The sequence below is a fragment of the Megascapheus bottae genome, chromosome 30 (assembly GCF_031878675.1).
Source record: "Megascapheus bottae isolate mThoBot1 chromosome 30, mThoBot2.hap1, whole genome shotgun sequence".
In the NCBI taxonomy this organism is placed as follows: Eukaryota; Metazoa; Chordata; class Mammalia; order Rodentia; family Geomyidae; genus Megascapheus; species Megascapheus bottae.
Window position 1 is genome coordinate 3,716,679 of NC_143538.1, and position 16,548 is coordinate 3,733,226.

Genomic DNA, 16,548 nt, shown 5'->3' on the forward strand with positions numbered 1-16,548 from the left:
GACCACTTCCCTTGAATCTGGACAGCCACAGAAACATGGAAAGCAGTCTGGGAGCATTTAGTTCTTTCCCTAAACATGGCAAAGCACAGCTGGGCTTGTGGCGATGCAGCAATATTTTGATGACAGCGTGTGGGCAGTTCTGCAGCCGCCCCGCCCATGACTCATCCATCCCAATCTATTAATGTCTATAAACCACTGGGGGAAACCACACTTCCCGGCTTGTGTTCTTCATTGCCAGAGTCAGTGCAGGAAAAGAATCTTGCATAGATGCTTTCCAAATGTTAAACTGCTCTTGGATTTTGTACCAACCTGAAATAGCCAAAGCTTCAGTTTCTGAAAGCTCTAGTGTCCAAAATGGAAAGGGCTGGAGTGTAAGAATCAAATAGCTTTTCCACGAAATAATTACCTTTCCTTTAATGGTATTTTCCTGCGAGTAAAAACCCTAGAGCCCTCAGATGTGGGGGCCAATGAGATAAATCCCAGATGGATGGATTCCTAAGTCATCTGTGAATTCATGGCACCATTGCAAGGAAGGGAACCCCACTCTAACTGCTGAGGGCAAAGGAGACTTGGAACTAACCAGTAGTTAGGCCTCAGGATTCTGTATGTCCAGACCTTCTCTGTCTTGCTTTGTAGGGAGGGGTTGAGGCTGTGTGAGTGCCCGTGAGGACCAGCTGCCTGGTTACTGAGCCTGTCCTGTGCCTCTGCCATGGACACAGCCCTAATTCTACATGTGCGTGTATGTCCACAGCCCCTAGCTGTGCAGGATAGGAGTTACACCTGTTGTGTGTGAACTTTCACACGGCATGGGGGCTCCTCTAATGGGTTCTGACTTGCGGGTTAGGCACTGATTATATTCCTCAGTCCTCCCTTGCTGCCCCCCCCCCACTTCCTAGGAGGCTCCCCTTTCGCTTGCTTGCTTTCTTTTTCTCTTTGGTCATAGGGCTTGAACTCTAGGCCTGGGAGCTGATCCTGAGCTCTTCAGCTCAAAGCAACCTCCCTATCCCTTGAGCCACAGCCCCACTTCCCATTTTCTAGTGGTTAATTGGAGATGAGAGTCTCACAGTCTTTAGTGTCTGGGATTGCTCTGCACTGTGATCTTCAGACCTCAGCCTTCTGAGTAGCTAGGATTACAGGTATGAGCCACCACACCCGGCGCTTTTTAAATTTTTGTTTTGCTATTCAAGTTAACATACGTTTGTAAAATGAGATTCTGTGTGATATTTCCATACCTGTGTACCCTCACCTTCTTAAACATCTTTCCTCCTTGTCTGCCATGTCCCCAGTGCTCCATCTGGTCTCTTTCTCAAACAGCATCTGATGGCTTTTATTACTCTATCTATCGTCTGTATCTACTATCTATAATCTATAATCCATCATCTAGATCTGTCATCTATCTATAATCTCTATCATCTCTATCATCTATGTATATCCATTTCCTATTTTTATCACCTGTCATTTATATCTTACCTGTCATCTAATTATATTTATCAATCATCCATCTACTCATATATGATATATATAATATATGAATATATCCATGCAGGTGACATATATTCATATAGTTTCACATCTTCCTGTATCATTACATATATTCACACATGGGATATACATGATGTATATGCTACATATGTTGTATACATTGTGTATATATATATATATATATACACACACACACACACACACATGCACATTCTGCTTTGTCCTCTCTCCCTTGGCATCTTCCTTTTTTTTAATTTAATTTTATTTTTTTATTGTAATTAGTAAAAGGGTTACATGATATTTGCCAGATAGAAGGTGCATTAAAACTCCCTTTTTTCTTTCACAGCATCGTTGTCTTTTTTGTTCATTTGTTTTGTTTCCCCTGGCTCCCACAGTGAGAGACAACATGCAACACTTGTCCTGGAGAGACATCCAGTCTCTATCTCACTTACCAACGTGGTCTTTGGTTCATCCATTTTCAGTTGATCTCACTTAACGTGACGTTCTCCAGCTGCATCTGTTTTCTTTTCCCCACTTAGCAAATGACATAATCTCATTTGTCCCAATGGCTGAGCAAATGGCACAGCACCTTTGCTTCATCCATTCACCTGCTTGGGGGAGGGGCATGTGGTTTGACTCCACACTTTGGCTGTTGTGAATACCACTGCTGTCACTACCGGCCTGCCGCTGTCTCTGTGCTGACTCCATTCTTCCATAGATCGGATGGTGTTCTCTTCTACTTCAGATCATTGAGGAACTCCTTACTGACTTCTGTAGTGACCTGATTCATAACCCAGCAGCAATGAGTAAGAGTTCCCCCAACTCTTATCCCCCCGGCTCCTCTCACACTCCTTGTCAGCCTCTGTTCTGTCTGAGGTGAGGTGGACATCTCTGAGCGGTTTTGATTTGCCTTTCATGGATGGTTAAGACTGTCGGTTGATTGGCTGTTTAGATTTTCTCCTTTGAAAAAAGCAGCTATTCAGCTCCTTTGCCCCTTTATCGACTGGGCTGTTATTGTGGTGTTTAAATTTAGGGGTAGTTATTCTAGACATTGATCCTCTTTAGGATCTTCTGGGGATCGGAGCGGATGATGAGTTTTAACCCCTCCTGTGCACGCCGAGAGTCGAAGACCATCCATCAGAAGCACCAGCAAGTCTTCTCCACCCCATTGCCCTTGTCTTTCCACTCCCAGCCTTAATACCACTTCCAGCCCTGCTCACTGCTGGGGGTGGGGGCAGCAGAGGGCAGTGTGGTGTCACGGTAAGGTGAGCGTGGCAAGTTCTGCCTGACTCCCTGCCAAACACAGGCCGTAGCACCTGGTCACTGTCAGATCTTACGTTTCTAGGTGGAAATCATACTCCATCCCTTCGCCCAGATGTGAACCCAAAAGGAAGTTTGGAGCGAAGTCACCCCGGATGTTTCATGGTTATGCAAGGAGGCAGAACAGAACATGCTTTCCTCTGTGAATGAAAACACAGTGATGGGTTTTCTGCAGCAGCTGTGGCTGGGAGATTGCGACATGACATGGGACACCACCCCTCCCCTTTACCCAAAGGCAAAGGACAATAGAAGCACAGAGAAAGAAAACATAATGCTCTCATAGCTAATACTGCGCAGTGGAAGGCTGGGACATCTGGGGTGTGTCAGCATCGAAGTGACAGGGTAGCACTGAAGTGTCTCGTGTGGAATCCGTTCCTTCCCAATGGCTCCAGGGAATTTAGCAGCATTCAGCAAGGCTTCAGATTGTGCAAGATGAAGAGAAACCACAGAGCAAATATTCTTTCCAGACGGGCACTGATGGTTCACATTTGTCACCCTAGCTACTCAGGGGGCTGAGATCTGCGGATTGCGGTTCAAGGCCCAGCCGGAGAAGGAAAGTCTGTGAGACTCTTTTTTTTTTTTTTTTTTGAGATTCTTATCTCCAATGAACCACCAGAAAACCAGAAGTTGCGCTGTGGCTCACAGTGGTAGAGTGCTAACCTTGAACTAAAAGAGCCCAGGGACAGCGCCCAGGCCCTGAGTTCAAGCCCCATGACTGGCTACATAGATCAAAAATTTAAAAAGTATAAATTCTTTCCAGTGTCCTTCAAACAACATGGCTGTCATGATGGCTATCTTCAGCTGGATTTTGGAGACCATTCAAGCCATGGTTCCATTTCCTCTCCAGAAGGATCTTTGTGGTATAGGGGTAGATATGATGGTGTGCCACATAAGTGTAAATCTTCATGCCCTGCTAACTCCCGGTCCTACAACCTTTAGCAGGTGCACTGGCTAGCGATAATGGCTGACATGATGGGACAGAAATATGCCAGGAAATGAGCCAGGCACACTTATGGCATTAGTCAGGGAGCAGGGAGGGCAGGCATGTGTTCTCACTTCTTCTTCCAGTTTGACATCTTCTGGAGAGTAGTCAAAGCCAAAGATGTGACTTAAGGACTTGTGTAAGGAAACCGCAGGACTCAGACAATGGAAACAAGCCCCACCTCCTCCCCTCCCCCAGCACGCCTCCCAGCCTCTCTCTATTTCTCTCCCTCTCCGTGGTGTTGGGGGTTGAGCCAGGGCCATATGTGTGCCAGGAAAGCAAGTAAGTGCTCTGCTACTGGACTACCCTCAGCCCTTCTTCCTTCCTCACCTGATATCCCATCCACTGCAGGGTACACCTCAGGGGACTTCTGTGTCTCTCAGGGCCTGTGGGTTATAAGCCACATTGACAGGCACCAAGGGATTGCCACAAAGGGGATGACAAATGAGGAAAAACCCAGACTCAGGGGTTACAAACTTTCCACGTACTAATGCCTGCCTTTCTCTATCCTAGCCACACAGACACTGCCCAGGTTATCTGTGGGCATTCCCTTCTCACCTGCGTCCACATGGTAAGCATGTGTGTTCACATGTGATCATGTGTTCATGTTGAACACATGCCTGTCTCTGAGCACTACTGACACTTCCCTGGGTACAATTGTTGATTGTCAGACTCCACAGGGAACTGATGAGGGCTGCCCAGGACAAAAGCTGAGTGATCTGTGTTCCCTTGATGTGTTTACTCATTCTGTGGACTCCTGAAACCCCGCTCTCCCACTCAAACAGCATTCAGTTTCACTGAGCTCCCTAGATGTATGGCTACAGGGTAGAAACAAAGGGTGGGCCTGGCCTCACATATCAGTCAGACACTTCCCTGCCACTTCTCCTTTCTGACACTGGAGGCTTTGTGAACGTCAGGCTTGCAGTGCCTGGCTCTTGCTGCCTGCCATGGGGTGACTTCTTCTGAGAGAAGCTTTGGTCTTTCCTTTACAAATTGTGTGTGTGTGTGTGTGTGTGTGTGTGTGTGTGTGTGTGTGTGTGTTCGAGGCTTCACAATCTCTCTTGGCTTTTCACTCAAGGCTGGTGCCACAGCTCTGCATCCAACTTTTTGTTGATTATTTGGAGATGAGAGTCTCATAGGTTTTGAACCCTGGTCCTCAGATCTCTGCCTCCTCTGTACCTAGGATTACAGTCAGGACCACTGGCATCTGTTTTTTTTTTTTTTTAACAGATTCCCGGTGTGATCACTGGATCCCCCAAGAGGTCAGACTCATCCCTGACCCACAGAGGCCAGTCTGAGTCTTCCTGGGACCCACAGCTTTTGTCTGTGTTTCTTTTGTATCTTAAAAGTTGGTGCATCTGGGAATCTATCTTTGATTTAATAGCTCAGGAGAATTCTGGGCTTGAATGGGGGGTGGAGAGGAGAAGAACAGAAAGAGGAAAGGAGGGAGAGATAAAGGAAGGAAGGAGAGAAGGAAGGGAGGAAGGAAAGAAAGCAAGGAGGGAGGGAGGGAGTGAAGGGAGGGAAAAAGGAAGGGGAAGAGTGGGGAAGCAGGGAAAGGCTCCCGGTGGCTCCAGGCCCCCTGGCACTAGTACTCCGTGCTACCCTCCCTGCAGTGGCCCTGCTTCCTGAGCCCACGAACCACCCTTGGGCATCCCGGGCTGGGCGTTGGGAGCGCGGGGAGGTGGCATCGTGGCTCGGGCTCCGGACAAGCAGCTCAGGGAAGCCATCGGTTTGTGTCCGAGCGTGTCGGGTGCTTCTTCCCGGGCTGCCCCCGGACCGTGGCGCGGTCACTGCGCAGCCTGGGCCGGAGGCGCTTTGCTGATGCTTCCTTGCCTAGAGGACGCCGGCCTGGGGTCTGGGTCCCCACGGCGGCATGGCCTGGGGAGGGCAAGGCGGGGGGGCTGAAGGTGGGCATCCTGGAGCGGAGGGGGCCCAGACGGACTGCATGAGCCAGGCTTCATTCCAGGATGGCACCGCATTCATCTCAGGATGGCCCTGCAGGCGGCCGGCCCAGGCCACAGCCCAGGCGGGGCCACGCCCACTGGGGCGGGGCCACGCGGAGGGGCGGGGCCACTCAAGGGTGGGGCCAACCAGGGAGGAGCCGACAGCGCCAGCGGAGACAGGGCCGCAGGGGGCGTGGCTATGCGGGGGGCGGAGCCAGAGCGCGACTCGCGCTCGCGCCGCCCCCGCGCGCCCTGCAGTCGCCGCTGCCGCCGTCGCCGCCCCGCTGGCCGGGCCTGGCGGCTCGGGTCCCGGGCGGTGCCGCAGTCCCCTCGTGCCCGCGAGCCATGGCCCAGCCTGGCGCGGAGGCGCTGTCCGGGCCCGAGACGCCGGTGCAGATCCGCGTCGCTATCCAGGAGGCTGAGGACGAGGACGAGGATCTGGGGGCGGAGCTGCGCGGCGCGGGCGGCCGGGCCCGGTACCTGAGTCCGGGCTGGGGCAGCGCTGGAGAGGAGGAGCCTGGCCGCGGGCACAGGTGCGGGCGGGGTACGACCACCGCGGGGCGAGGCCGGGGCCTGCGACTCCATCCCGAGTCCATCCCCAAACCTGTCCCTGACCCCAGCCCTGACCCCAGCCCCGATCCCATCCCCGGACCCCATCCCCGACCCCATCCCCGATCCCATCCCCGGACCTCAGCCCCGACCCCAGCCCCGACCCCAGCCCCGACCCCATCCCCGGACCCCATCCCCGACCCCATCCCCGGACCCCAGCCCCGGACCCCAGCCCCGGACCCCATCCCCGACCCCATCCCTGGACCCCAGCCCCGGACCCCAGCCCCGACCCCATCCCCGACCCCATCCCCGGACCCCATCCCCGACCCCATCCCCGGACCCCATCCCCGGACCCCAGCCCCGACCCCATCCCCGGACCCCATCCCCGACCCCATCCCCGGACCCCATCCCCGGACCCCAGCCCCGGACCCCATCCCCGGACCCCATCCCCTATCCCATCCCCGGACCCCATCCCCGACCCCATCCCCGATCCCATCCCCGGACCCCATCCCCGATCCCATCCACGATCCCATCCACTATCCCATCCCCGACCCCATCCCCGGACCCCATCCTCGGACCCCAGCCCCGACCCCAGCCCCGGACCCCAGCCCCGGACCCCATCCCCGACCCCAGCCCCGGACCCCAGCCCCGACCCCATCCCCGGACCCCATCCCCGACCCCATCCCTGATCCAATCCCCAAGCTTCAGCCCCATCCCCGATCCCCATCCCCGGACTCCATCCCTGATCCAATCCCCCGAGCTCCAGCCCCATCCCCGATCCTGCCCACAGAGCCCTGATCCTACTTAGAATCCTCGTGGGGTTCCCGGACCATACTAGGACGACAGCCCCCCCCCATTCACTCCCTGCACAGACACCTGGACCTTGCAGGTGGGGCTTTTGGGGTGGCTGGTGATGGACGGGGCTCTGGTCCCTGTAGAGATGTCCTGGCTGCTTTCCCACCCCACCCCCATGTCGGGAGCCACCAGTTCTCCGCGGAATTTGTGCCTTCACTGTTGCCCTGCCTCTTACTGGGCCTTTGAGAGCGGGATGGTGTCAGCCCTGAGCTTTGTCCCAGCCAGATGCCTTAGGCTGTCCATGGTGTTTTGCTCCCTGGCTCTTCAGGAGCACCTTTCCACTGCCCCATCCTCAACCCAGGCTGTGGGCTGCTGCAGCCACTCCACAGTTAAGAAGGTCGAGACACCTCCTGCAGGGGCCAAGGCCAGCCCCACAGTGCTCCACAGGCCACTGCAGGGGACAAAGGGGAGCTCTGTTGTCAACTGACTATTTGGTTATGCTCTGTCCTGTGTTCCCTAGACACTGAGTGAGGAGGTGATGACAGTTCTCTGGACACTGAGTGAGCAGGTGTTGGACAGTTCCCTGAACACTGAGTGAGCAGGTGTTGGACAGTTCCCTGGATACTGAGTCTGGAGATGATGGAATGTTCCACCATCCAGCAGAGCTTTCCCCATGTCATTAAGATGCTGGAGTATTGTTTTATCTATCTATCTGGTGTCTTGGGCTCCCTGAGGGCTGAATGTCTAGTGCTTCTGAGTACAGGAAGAGTTGGTTCCTGAATATCCCTGGGCTTTCAAGGCCCAGGAGCTGACAGAGTGGGAATCAGAGCCAGGAATAGGAGAAGTTCTGTCCGTGGTTCAAGCCCAACCTAGTCAAGCAGATACCAAGGCTTGAACTTGGCCTGGGCACTGTCCCAGAGCTCTTTTGCTCAAGGATAGTGCTCTACCACTTTGAGCCACAGTGCCATTTACAGTTTTCTGCTGGTTCCTTGGAGTTCATTGGACTTTTCCTTCCTGGGCTGGCTTTGAAAGGCTCCTCAAGTCTCAGCCTGCCGAATAACTGGGATTAAAGTCATGAACCATCACCGGTGCCTGTCGGGTACAATTCTTAGGAATGCCCTTGGTGTTTTACACCCTATGTTGCACACTCAGTGGAGGGGGTGTGATGCCCCAGTTTTACCTCTGAAATCCTCTGGTGCCAGGCCCCTTCCTCATCTCCTCAGTAAGTGGATTCTTGTATCCTCAAAGGCAGAACCCATCAATCCGGGCTGCAGATTTGCTCCCCTTTTATCTGGAATATTCCTACTTATCTCTTTGGTTTTCCTCTAATGCTTTGCTGTTTTGGATACATGAGGGCAGCCATCTTGAACATCTTGCATTTTGGATTGGTCTGGTGATATCTCTCTGGCGTCCTGTAACAACTCCTGTCCATTTTGTACTTCCTGTAGGTAAGAATTGACAGCCAAGGGGTTGATTCAATCAGGATTAAATATTTGGATGAGGACACTTTGTGTCCATGCTCTGGCCTTCCTATGACATTACCTCATTAGTAACACTAAATGTGCCTGCTTGATTGTGGAGATTTCTCTCCCGCATAGGTATGGCTTTCCTTTCACAATTACCGAATAAGCTGTGGGTTCTTCGTGCTTTTAATATGATGTGTTGGTCTGAATATTGATTTGTATGCATTGAATCATCTCATATTCCAGAAATAAATCCTGTTTGATCATGGTGAGTGAGCATCTTGGTTTTTATTTGTTTGTTTATTCATTATTAAATGATGGGATCTCACGGTTGGCTAGACCTCCTGAGCTCAAGTGAGCTTCTTATGTCAGTTTCCCAAGTAGCTGGGAGTATAGCACCGCAGTTGGCTAATAATCCTTCTAGGTGCAGTCTGGTTCAGATTGCTGGCATTTTGCTTTGCTTTTCTATTTCCTTGCTCTTCAGGTATCTGGAAGTTTGAAAAGGCTTGGTATTGTACTTCAAATGTCTGGTAGAATGCAGCAGGTTCTGGGCTTTCCTTTCTTTGATAGGCAGTTTTTGATAGCCAATTCAGTCTCTCTGCTTGTATTGATCCATTTATATTTCCCTGTTTCTTCCTAATTCAGTCTTGGTGTAGGTTGTGTGTTACCTCTCTTTGTATGATTGTTCTCCTATCAATGACTCTTTTGTCTGTGATTCTGAGTCAGTGACATCAATGGGGATTGCAAATTGGAGATTTTCCCCTTTCCTCAGTCTTTGTACTGTATTGGCTAGCATTCTTTTGTGAAAAAGTAAAAGAGAGAGAGAAAGAGAGAGAGAGAGAGAGGGAGAGGGAGAGGGAGAGGGAGAGGGAGAGGGAGAGGGAGAGGGAGAGGGAGAGGGAGAGAGCGCGCATGCACACGCGCAAAAAAGAGCTTTGTCAGGTATGTGCATGGCTAACATTTATAATCCCAGCTACTTGGGGGAGGCAGAGATTTGGAGGACGGTGGTTCAAGGCCAACCCAGGCAAAAAAAAATTCTGGCACCTTATCTCAACTAATGAAAAGGCTGGGTATGGTGGCATGCACTTGCCTTCCCACTTAAGCAGAAGTATAAACTGGAGGATCGCAATCCAGGCTGCACAAGGCATAGCTGAAGACTATTTGAGAAGCCAATGATAGGGGAAAAAGAGATGGAGAAAGAAGTGAGAGAATGGTCATGCGAATACTGTCAACAAGGGTCTGCTCTCGGGCTTGAATGCCATTCCCCTCTCATGGATTTTTGTTTATTCTCCTTTTTGCAGGATTAGTCATGTGTTATTTTAGCTCAAGATCTAGTCCAAGAGTCCCTTCAGGGTGACTTGCGTCTACCCTCAGGGGATGTGTTCATCTCTTGCTTCTGGGTACTCATACCCTGGACTTAATTTATACCAAGGACTTTCCTGCCCAGGCTGACTTTGAACCACGATCCCCAGATCTCAGCCTCCTGAGTAGCTAGGATGACAGACATGAGCCACCGGCACCTGCCTGTGGAGTTCTTTTGTTTATTTATTTACACTGTAAATCTTCATTCCTAATGGCGTTCACCTATTTCCTTACTTGTCTTACAATGTGTCAAAAGGATTCAGAATATCAGCATCATACAAACCCGACTGGACAGAGGCCACTTTCCATTCAGCAATCAGCGATGAAGGCTTCTGTCTCTTTGTGGCGGTTGGGGTCCAGGGCCTGGGTGCTTTTCTTTCTGCTCTGGTTGCTGACATCGAAAGCCCCAATTTCCATAGAATGGTCGGTTTTATGCATGTGGCGCTAAAGGTATAGATGTCTGCTTTCTTCCCCAAGCCATTTTGAGGAGCTGCAGAGCCAGCCACGAGTTGTAGCCTTTTTCCAGGGTGTGTAGAATATTTCCAGAGCCCTTGAGCCAGAGAGGAAGGTCCTGGTCTGATAGATAGGTCAGACCCAGAAGGCCATCTCTGTCGGTGACAGGAGTGTTATTTCCTTGATCTTTCTCCAGGGCCGCTGTGGAGAAACTTCTGGTTTTGCTTGGTTTCTCAGTGTGGGGCATGGAGCCCAGTGCCTTTGTGCATGCCCTGGAAGTGCTATGCCAGTTCCCTCTCATGTGAGGACTCAGGTGCTTATGAGTTGTGTGCACGGTAGCTGTGACAAACACAGACAGGAGGTAGAGGGCCCGAGGAGGTGATGGAGATGTGTGCACAGAATGGGACTCAAAGCTGGACACCAGTGATCGTTCCTGCCTGTGCACCCTAAGGCCAGCCCCAGCCCCCTGCCCGTGGGAAGCCAGGCTGGGATTGCAGCAGCTGTGGATGATTTGTCCTCCCCCACCACTTCACTGCTCTCTTGGTCTCCCTCTCCCCATTTGTAAATGTGGGGGTTCTGCGGGTGTTTCCCCTCCCCTGGGACGTGACCCCAAGGCCAGGCTTTGTCCCCACCAGCTCTGTGTTCAGGCCCAGTGCGGAGGTGTTGGTGGGTTTGCTGAGCTGTGGCCAGGAATTGGGGAGGGCCGGGGCCTGGGAGGGAAGCGAGGAGCCACTGTATCAGATTAGGGGTGCACCCTGCTCCAAGACCTCACCCCCACTCACCCTCCACATCCATAGGTAGCTTGTCCCCACCCAAGGCTGCTCTCTCAGCACCGGGGTCTGGGACTTCAGCATAGGAACTTGATGGCCTCCCCACACTGATCGTCTGTCTCCCCGGCCTCAGTGGCACCACGACGAGCGGGGGTGAGAACGAGGGTGAGGACCTGGAGGAGACGTGGAAGCCGCCAGACCAGGAGCTCGTGCGGAAGCTGGTGGAGCAGATCGAGTTCTACTTCTCAGACGAGAACCTGGAGAAGGACGCCTTCCTGCTGAAGCATGTGCGGAGAAACAAGCTGGGCTTTGTGAGTGTCAAGCTGCTCACCTCCTTCAAGAAGGTGAGGCTGGAGCCTGGGGGGTTGGGGAGACCTTGGGCTTGTGGCCCTGAACATTCGTCAGACTCTTTTGAGCCTTGGTAACTGGCAATTACTTTTATTAGTCAGAGGACTGCCCCCCCAAAACAAGTTTAGGGGTCATTATTCAACTTGTGCTGATGGGCATGGTAGCTTATGTCTATAATCCCAGCTATTTGGGTAGGAGAGATAGGAGGATCACAGTGCCAAGTCAGCCCAGGCAAAAAATTAGGAATACGCCCGACCCCCTTCTCAACAAGTAGAAGCCAAGGGTGTGGCTTTATAACTGGGTCCCAACTAATTGGAAAGCTTGAGTAGGAGGCAAAAAAAAAAAAAGGTCGGGGACATGGTTCAGGTGGTAGAGCTACTGCCTAGCAAGCACAAGACAAAAATCTCGGAAGAATGCGATCCAGGCAGCTGTGAGGAGGGGCCTGGGCCCCTGTGTGCTTGGCCAGGAGGTGGGGTGTCGGGGAGATGGGTGGGGCACAAGTCTGTCCCCTCCGGGGCGTATGTTTACTGCATGGACTGTTGTGTAGCAGTGGGCCCCGGCCAAGTTCCCTAAGTGTTGTCTGTGAGCAGGGAAGGGAAGCACCCCAAGTTCAGCTCTGCCTGCCCCCCCCCCTCGTCCTTTTATTCATTCCTTGAGCATACAGGGGCTGGGCAGGGGGTGGGGGTGGGGGTTGCTGTGAGCGTCCTGGCCTCAGTGTGACCAGAGACAGTCCCGGTCCTCCTGGGAGCTGCTTGATGGGAGAATGGTGGACTTCACAGAGTGGGTGACGTTGGGAAAGGTGCCTGGAAGATGAATAGGAGTTGTCAAGGTCCAGGAGAAGGAACTGGGCACTTCATTCCCAGAAACAGGGAGCAAAAAAGCCACCGCCCCAACCGCGGGGTTCTGCCACAGGAGTCGGCATGTCCTGGCCTCACTGCCTGGAACAGGACAGTTTCTAAAATCTTCCGACGTTCTAGCAAGAGTTGTGATTTCCTGCTGCTTTGACCTGGTGGTACCTGGATGCCCCCAATAAAGGGTCTGGACCTAGCTGGCTAGCCTGTGACCCAGATTTCTCACTGAGCCTCTACAGGCCACGGTGCCTCCTGGGGTCTTAGACTGTGCACTGGCCAGACTTCTGCAGCCCTCCTTAGGCGGCCTGGGCTCCCCTCCCTGGGTCCAGCAGGTACTGCTGTGCTGACTTTGGGCTGGACAGGCCCCATCCCCTCCTATCCTGCATGCCAGTCCTCCCTGTGACCCACCCAGGGAGCTCTTGCCTGCTTCTCCTACCCACCTGTGTCAACTTCCTGCTGCCAGGGTCCCTGTATGGGCCACCTCCCACCCTGGCACTGCCCTGCCTGCCTTGCTGCAGCCCCTGGGCGGGAGTCAGGGCCAGCCCAGCCTCCAGAGAACTCTGGGACTTTGCCATCCCAGCTTCCGCCCCACCCCACCCCTTCTCCCGGCTGAGTCATTCCACAGGCTCTGGAAATCGCCTCCAGTCCTCCACTTGTAGTTTCCATCTCTGCCCTGGGGTGAGGACGAGGCCAGGTTGGGTTTAGATTCATGATTCACAGGAGATGGTATGGAGACGTCAGGTGACCTTCTGGAAGCTTCTGTGTCACGTGCAGCATATTGAAATCTCCCCCTAAGGAAAGATGCACATAGTTACAGCCTGTTTGCTGAGGGCCAGGCTCTATTGCAATTTGTGGTTGTTGTTTGTGTTTCTGGTCCTGGGGCTTGAACTCAGGGTCTGAGCACTGTCCCTGAGCTCCTTTTTGCCCAAGGCTGGCACTCTTACCACTTGAACCATACCTCCACTTCCAGCTTTGTGCTGCTTCATGGAAGATGAGAGCCTCATGGACTTTCCTGTCCCAGCTGGCTTCAAACCACGATCCTCAGATCACAGCCTCCCATGTACCTGGATGACAGGCAGGCGGGTGCCGCCAGTGCCCGACTTCTATTCTGAATTTGATAGAGCGAATCGGGTGTGGATTTGGGTGTGGATGGCAGCTGGATGCTGTGGGCACTGTTAACAGCTCTGTGTCACAGATGAGGACAGCAGTAAGGGGTGGGATAATCTTCAGGACTTACGGGGGCCCTGGTGTGGCATTCCTGCCTGCAGGCCGGCACCAGGTGTGGCAAGATGCTGGCATCCCGGGGTGGAGGGAGGCAGACGCTGGGCGCTCAGCCTTGCTTGGCCTTCTGCAGGTGAAACACCTCACTCGGGACTGGAGGACCACGGCGCACGCCCTGCAGTTCTCGGGGACCCTGGAGTTGAACGAGGACCACCGCAAGGTGAGGAGAATCACCCCGGTCCCCCTGTTCCCCAACGAGAGCCTCCCCAGCAAGATGCTGCTGGTGTACGACCTGCACCTGTCCCCGGCGAACGGACGGCTGCAGGAGAGGGCCGTGGAGGGCCTCCTCCGGGTCTTTGGGACTTTTGGGGTTCTCTCGTCCGTACGGATCCTCAAGCCCGGGAGGGACCTGCCCCCCGACATCCGGAGGATTAGCAGCCGCTACAGCCAGGTGGGCACCCAGGAGTGCGCCGTTGTGGAGTTCGAGGAGGTGGAGGCGGCCATCAAAGCCCACGAGTTCATGAGCGCCGAGGGCCAGGATGGCATGAAGGCCATCCTCATTGGCATGAAGCCACCCAAGAAGAAGCCCCTCAGAGACAGGAACCCGGGCGACGAGGCCCCCTCCGGCCCCTTCCTCCACAAGTCCCCCAACAAGAGAGTGGAGGAGCTGCAGTACGCGGGTGACGAGTCCTCTGCCAACAGCTCCTCGGACCCCGAGAGCAGCCCCCCGTCCCCCATGGCTGGCCGGCGGCCTGCGGTGGCCAAGCTCAGCCCCTCGAGCCACCAGGGCCTCTTCCTGAGCCCCAACGCCTCCCCGTGCTCCAGCCCCTGGAGCAGCCCCTCGGCCCAGCGCAAGGGCGTTTCCAGAAAGTCGCCCCTGGCCGAGGAGGGTAGACTGCAGGCGGGTACCAGCCCCGAGTGCGGCCGCAAGGGTGCAGATTACTCCTCTGACAGCAGTGTCACCCCCTCAGGGAGCCCCTGGGTGCGCAGGCGCCGCCAGGCTGAGATGGCGGTACCTACACCGGAGAAGAGCCCAGGAGCCAGCCCCCTGCTGTCCAGGAGGATCCAGACAGCCGATGGCTTGCCTGTGGGGGTGCTGAGGCTGCCCCGGGGTCCTGACCACACGCGAGGCTTCCACGGTGGCCAGGAGCGGAGCCGGGCCAGTGTCTAGAGGTCGAATCAGCCATGCTTTCCAGGGTCCTGACACATGGGATGGGGCGGGGTAGGGGGGGTCCGCAGGTGATCTGAGATTCGAAACCTCTGTCACCCAGGCCTTCCTGCATGGTGACTCCTCTGTGCGAGTGTGGGGTGCCGACACTCCCCAGGGAGGCCTGGGTCTGTCCATGGTAAGCCGTGCTCAGATTTCCCAAGATTCTTAGTCCAGTGGCCAATACATAGCCCAAAGCATGGCACCTACCCCCAGGACCAATGCCCGCTTCCTGTCGAGTGAATAAACAATAAAGCACCCAGGGGTGTGGTCGGGTGGGGACACAGAGCAGAGGTCAGTCACTGACCTCTCTGAGCTCTCCTTGTACTATCTCATCTAACCATCCCAACAACAACAAAGTATCGTCCACTCTTTATCCTAGAAATAAAGTCCCCAGGTAGGTGATCTGCCTGTCCAGTGTTTAACAGCCATGCTGGCAGTTGTGGGATCAGAAGCATTTTGAGACAGGGTCTGGCTGTGTAGCCTCAGCTGGCCTTGAACTGTCCATCCCATCTCAGCCTCTCAAATGCTCAGATGACAGGCATGTCCCACCCCAGTTGGATCTACAGTCTTAAGCACATGAGGGGTGATGATGTTGACAGGCCTGCCATTCGTCTTCTGGAGGCCAAGGGTGCTGCTGGTGTTTGCTCAGTACCTGTGTGCTAGGAGCCAATCTCATTTGGATAAGAGACGCTTCTGGTGGCTCAACTTCCCTCTTAAAAAATATTGCTGGCTATCTCTTCCTGTCCTTGGGGGGGGGGGGCCACAAAAAAAAGCCAGTGTTGTTTGTTTGTGTTCCCTGCTGTGCTGGGCTTCATCCACATGACAGGCCACGCCCTGTGGGCAGGACAGGCTGATGGCCCCACCCCCAGCAGTCCACATCTGTGTCTTATTAACTGCTGACATGGCTCCAGGTTGTGGCTGGATTTGGTTTCTGCCAGACTAAGCTGTAATATGTGAGCTAGTGCTGTGTGTGTGTGTGTGTGTGTGTGTGTGTGTGTGTGTGTGTGAAGACCCAAGTGTGCAAAGCCTGCCCATGAGCTCTGCACACACCCCTGGCTTGTGCTAAGTTGAAAGAAAAGCTCTGGATGGCATGCTTCTGGTGGAAGATGTGCCAAGATGCCCTTTCCCCTGGCCCTACACCCCCTCACCCCTGCCCCAATGCCCCCTCACTCCTGCCCTGCTCTGCAGAGGGCCAGGGACACTGCATCACTACTCAGCCACTTGCCAGACACTGTGGATGTGTAGGATGGCGTTTGTCCCTGCCTGGAGTCGGGAGAATTCCTCCCACTGGCGCCTTTCACATCTACGCTGGAGCTGGAGTAGAGTAACATCTAAATGGATGCCAGCCCTGGGCACAGGTAGAGGCTCCTCCCGCCTCCCGCCCTGCCCATGGTTAGAGTTCTGTGCATTGGAACAAAGTTTCACTAATATGAAAATTAACACTGTGGCCTCCTGTTAGAGGTTGGGGATCTCAGATGGTTAAGAATCTCTTCTTCATTCATCCATTCCTTCCCTTCTCCCCTGCTTTCCCTCTCCCTCCCCTTACCTTCTCTCCTTTCAATGTATATATATGCGTGTGTGAGTGTGTGTGTGTGTGTGTGTGCACGTGCACATGCATCTATACTAGTCCTGGGGCTTAACTCAGGATCTAGGTGCTGTTCCATAGTCTTTTTTTTTTTTGCCAGTCCTGGGCTTGAGCTCAGGGCCTGAGCACTGTCCTTGGACTTTCTCAAGGCTAGAGTTTTACCACTTGAGCCTCAGCACCACTTCTGGTACCAAGGAATCAAACTTGGGTC

At 53.9% G+C, this 16,548-nt stretch overlaps 1 protein-coding gene across 1 annotated transcript; it reads left to right on the forward strand.

Annotated features, from left to right (window-relative positions):
* The first annotated feature begins 6,005 nt into the window (after window positions 1-6,005).
* Window positions 6,006-15,747, forward strand: Larp6 (La ribonucleoprotein 6, translational regulator). Its single transcript, XM_090321501.1, has 3 exons — window positions 6,006-6,263; window positions 11,256-11,466; window positions 13,676-15,747. Exons 1-3 carry the CDS (start codon window positions 6,076-6,078, stop codon window positions 14,711-14,713), a joined length of 1,437 nt encoding a protein of 478 aa, XP_090177627.1. The 5' UTR covers window positions 6,006-6,075; the 3' UTR covers window positions 14,714-15,747.
* Window positions 15,748-16,548: the final 801 nt, after the last annotated feature.

Coding starts and splice junctions, on each gene's coding strand:
- Larp6 (XM_090321501.1), top strand. CDS start 6,076: ATGGCCCAGCCTGGCGCGGAGGCGCTGTCCGGGCCCGAGACGCCGGTG. Junction 6,264..11,255: donor GAGCCTGGCCGCGGGCACAG/GTGCGGGCGGGG, acceptor CCCCGGCCTCAG/TGGCACCACGACGAGCGGGG. Junction 11,467..13,675: donor TGCTCACCTCCTTCAAGAAG/GTGAGGCTGGAG, acceptor GGCCTTCTGCAG/GTGAAACACCTCACTCGGGA.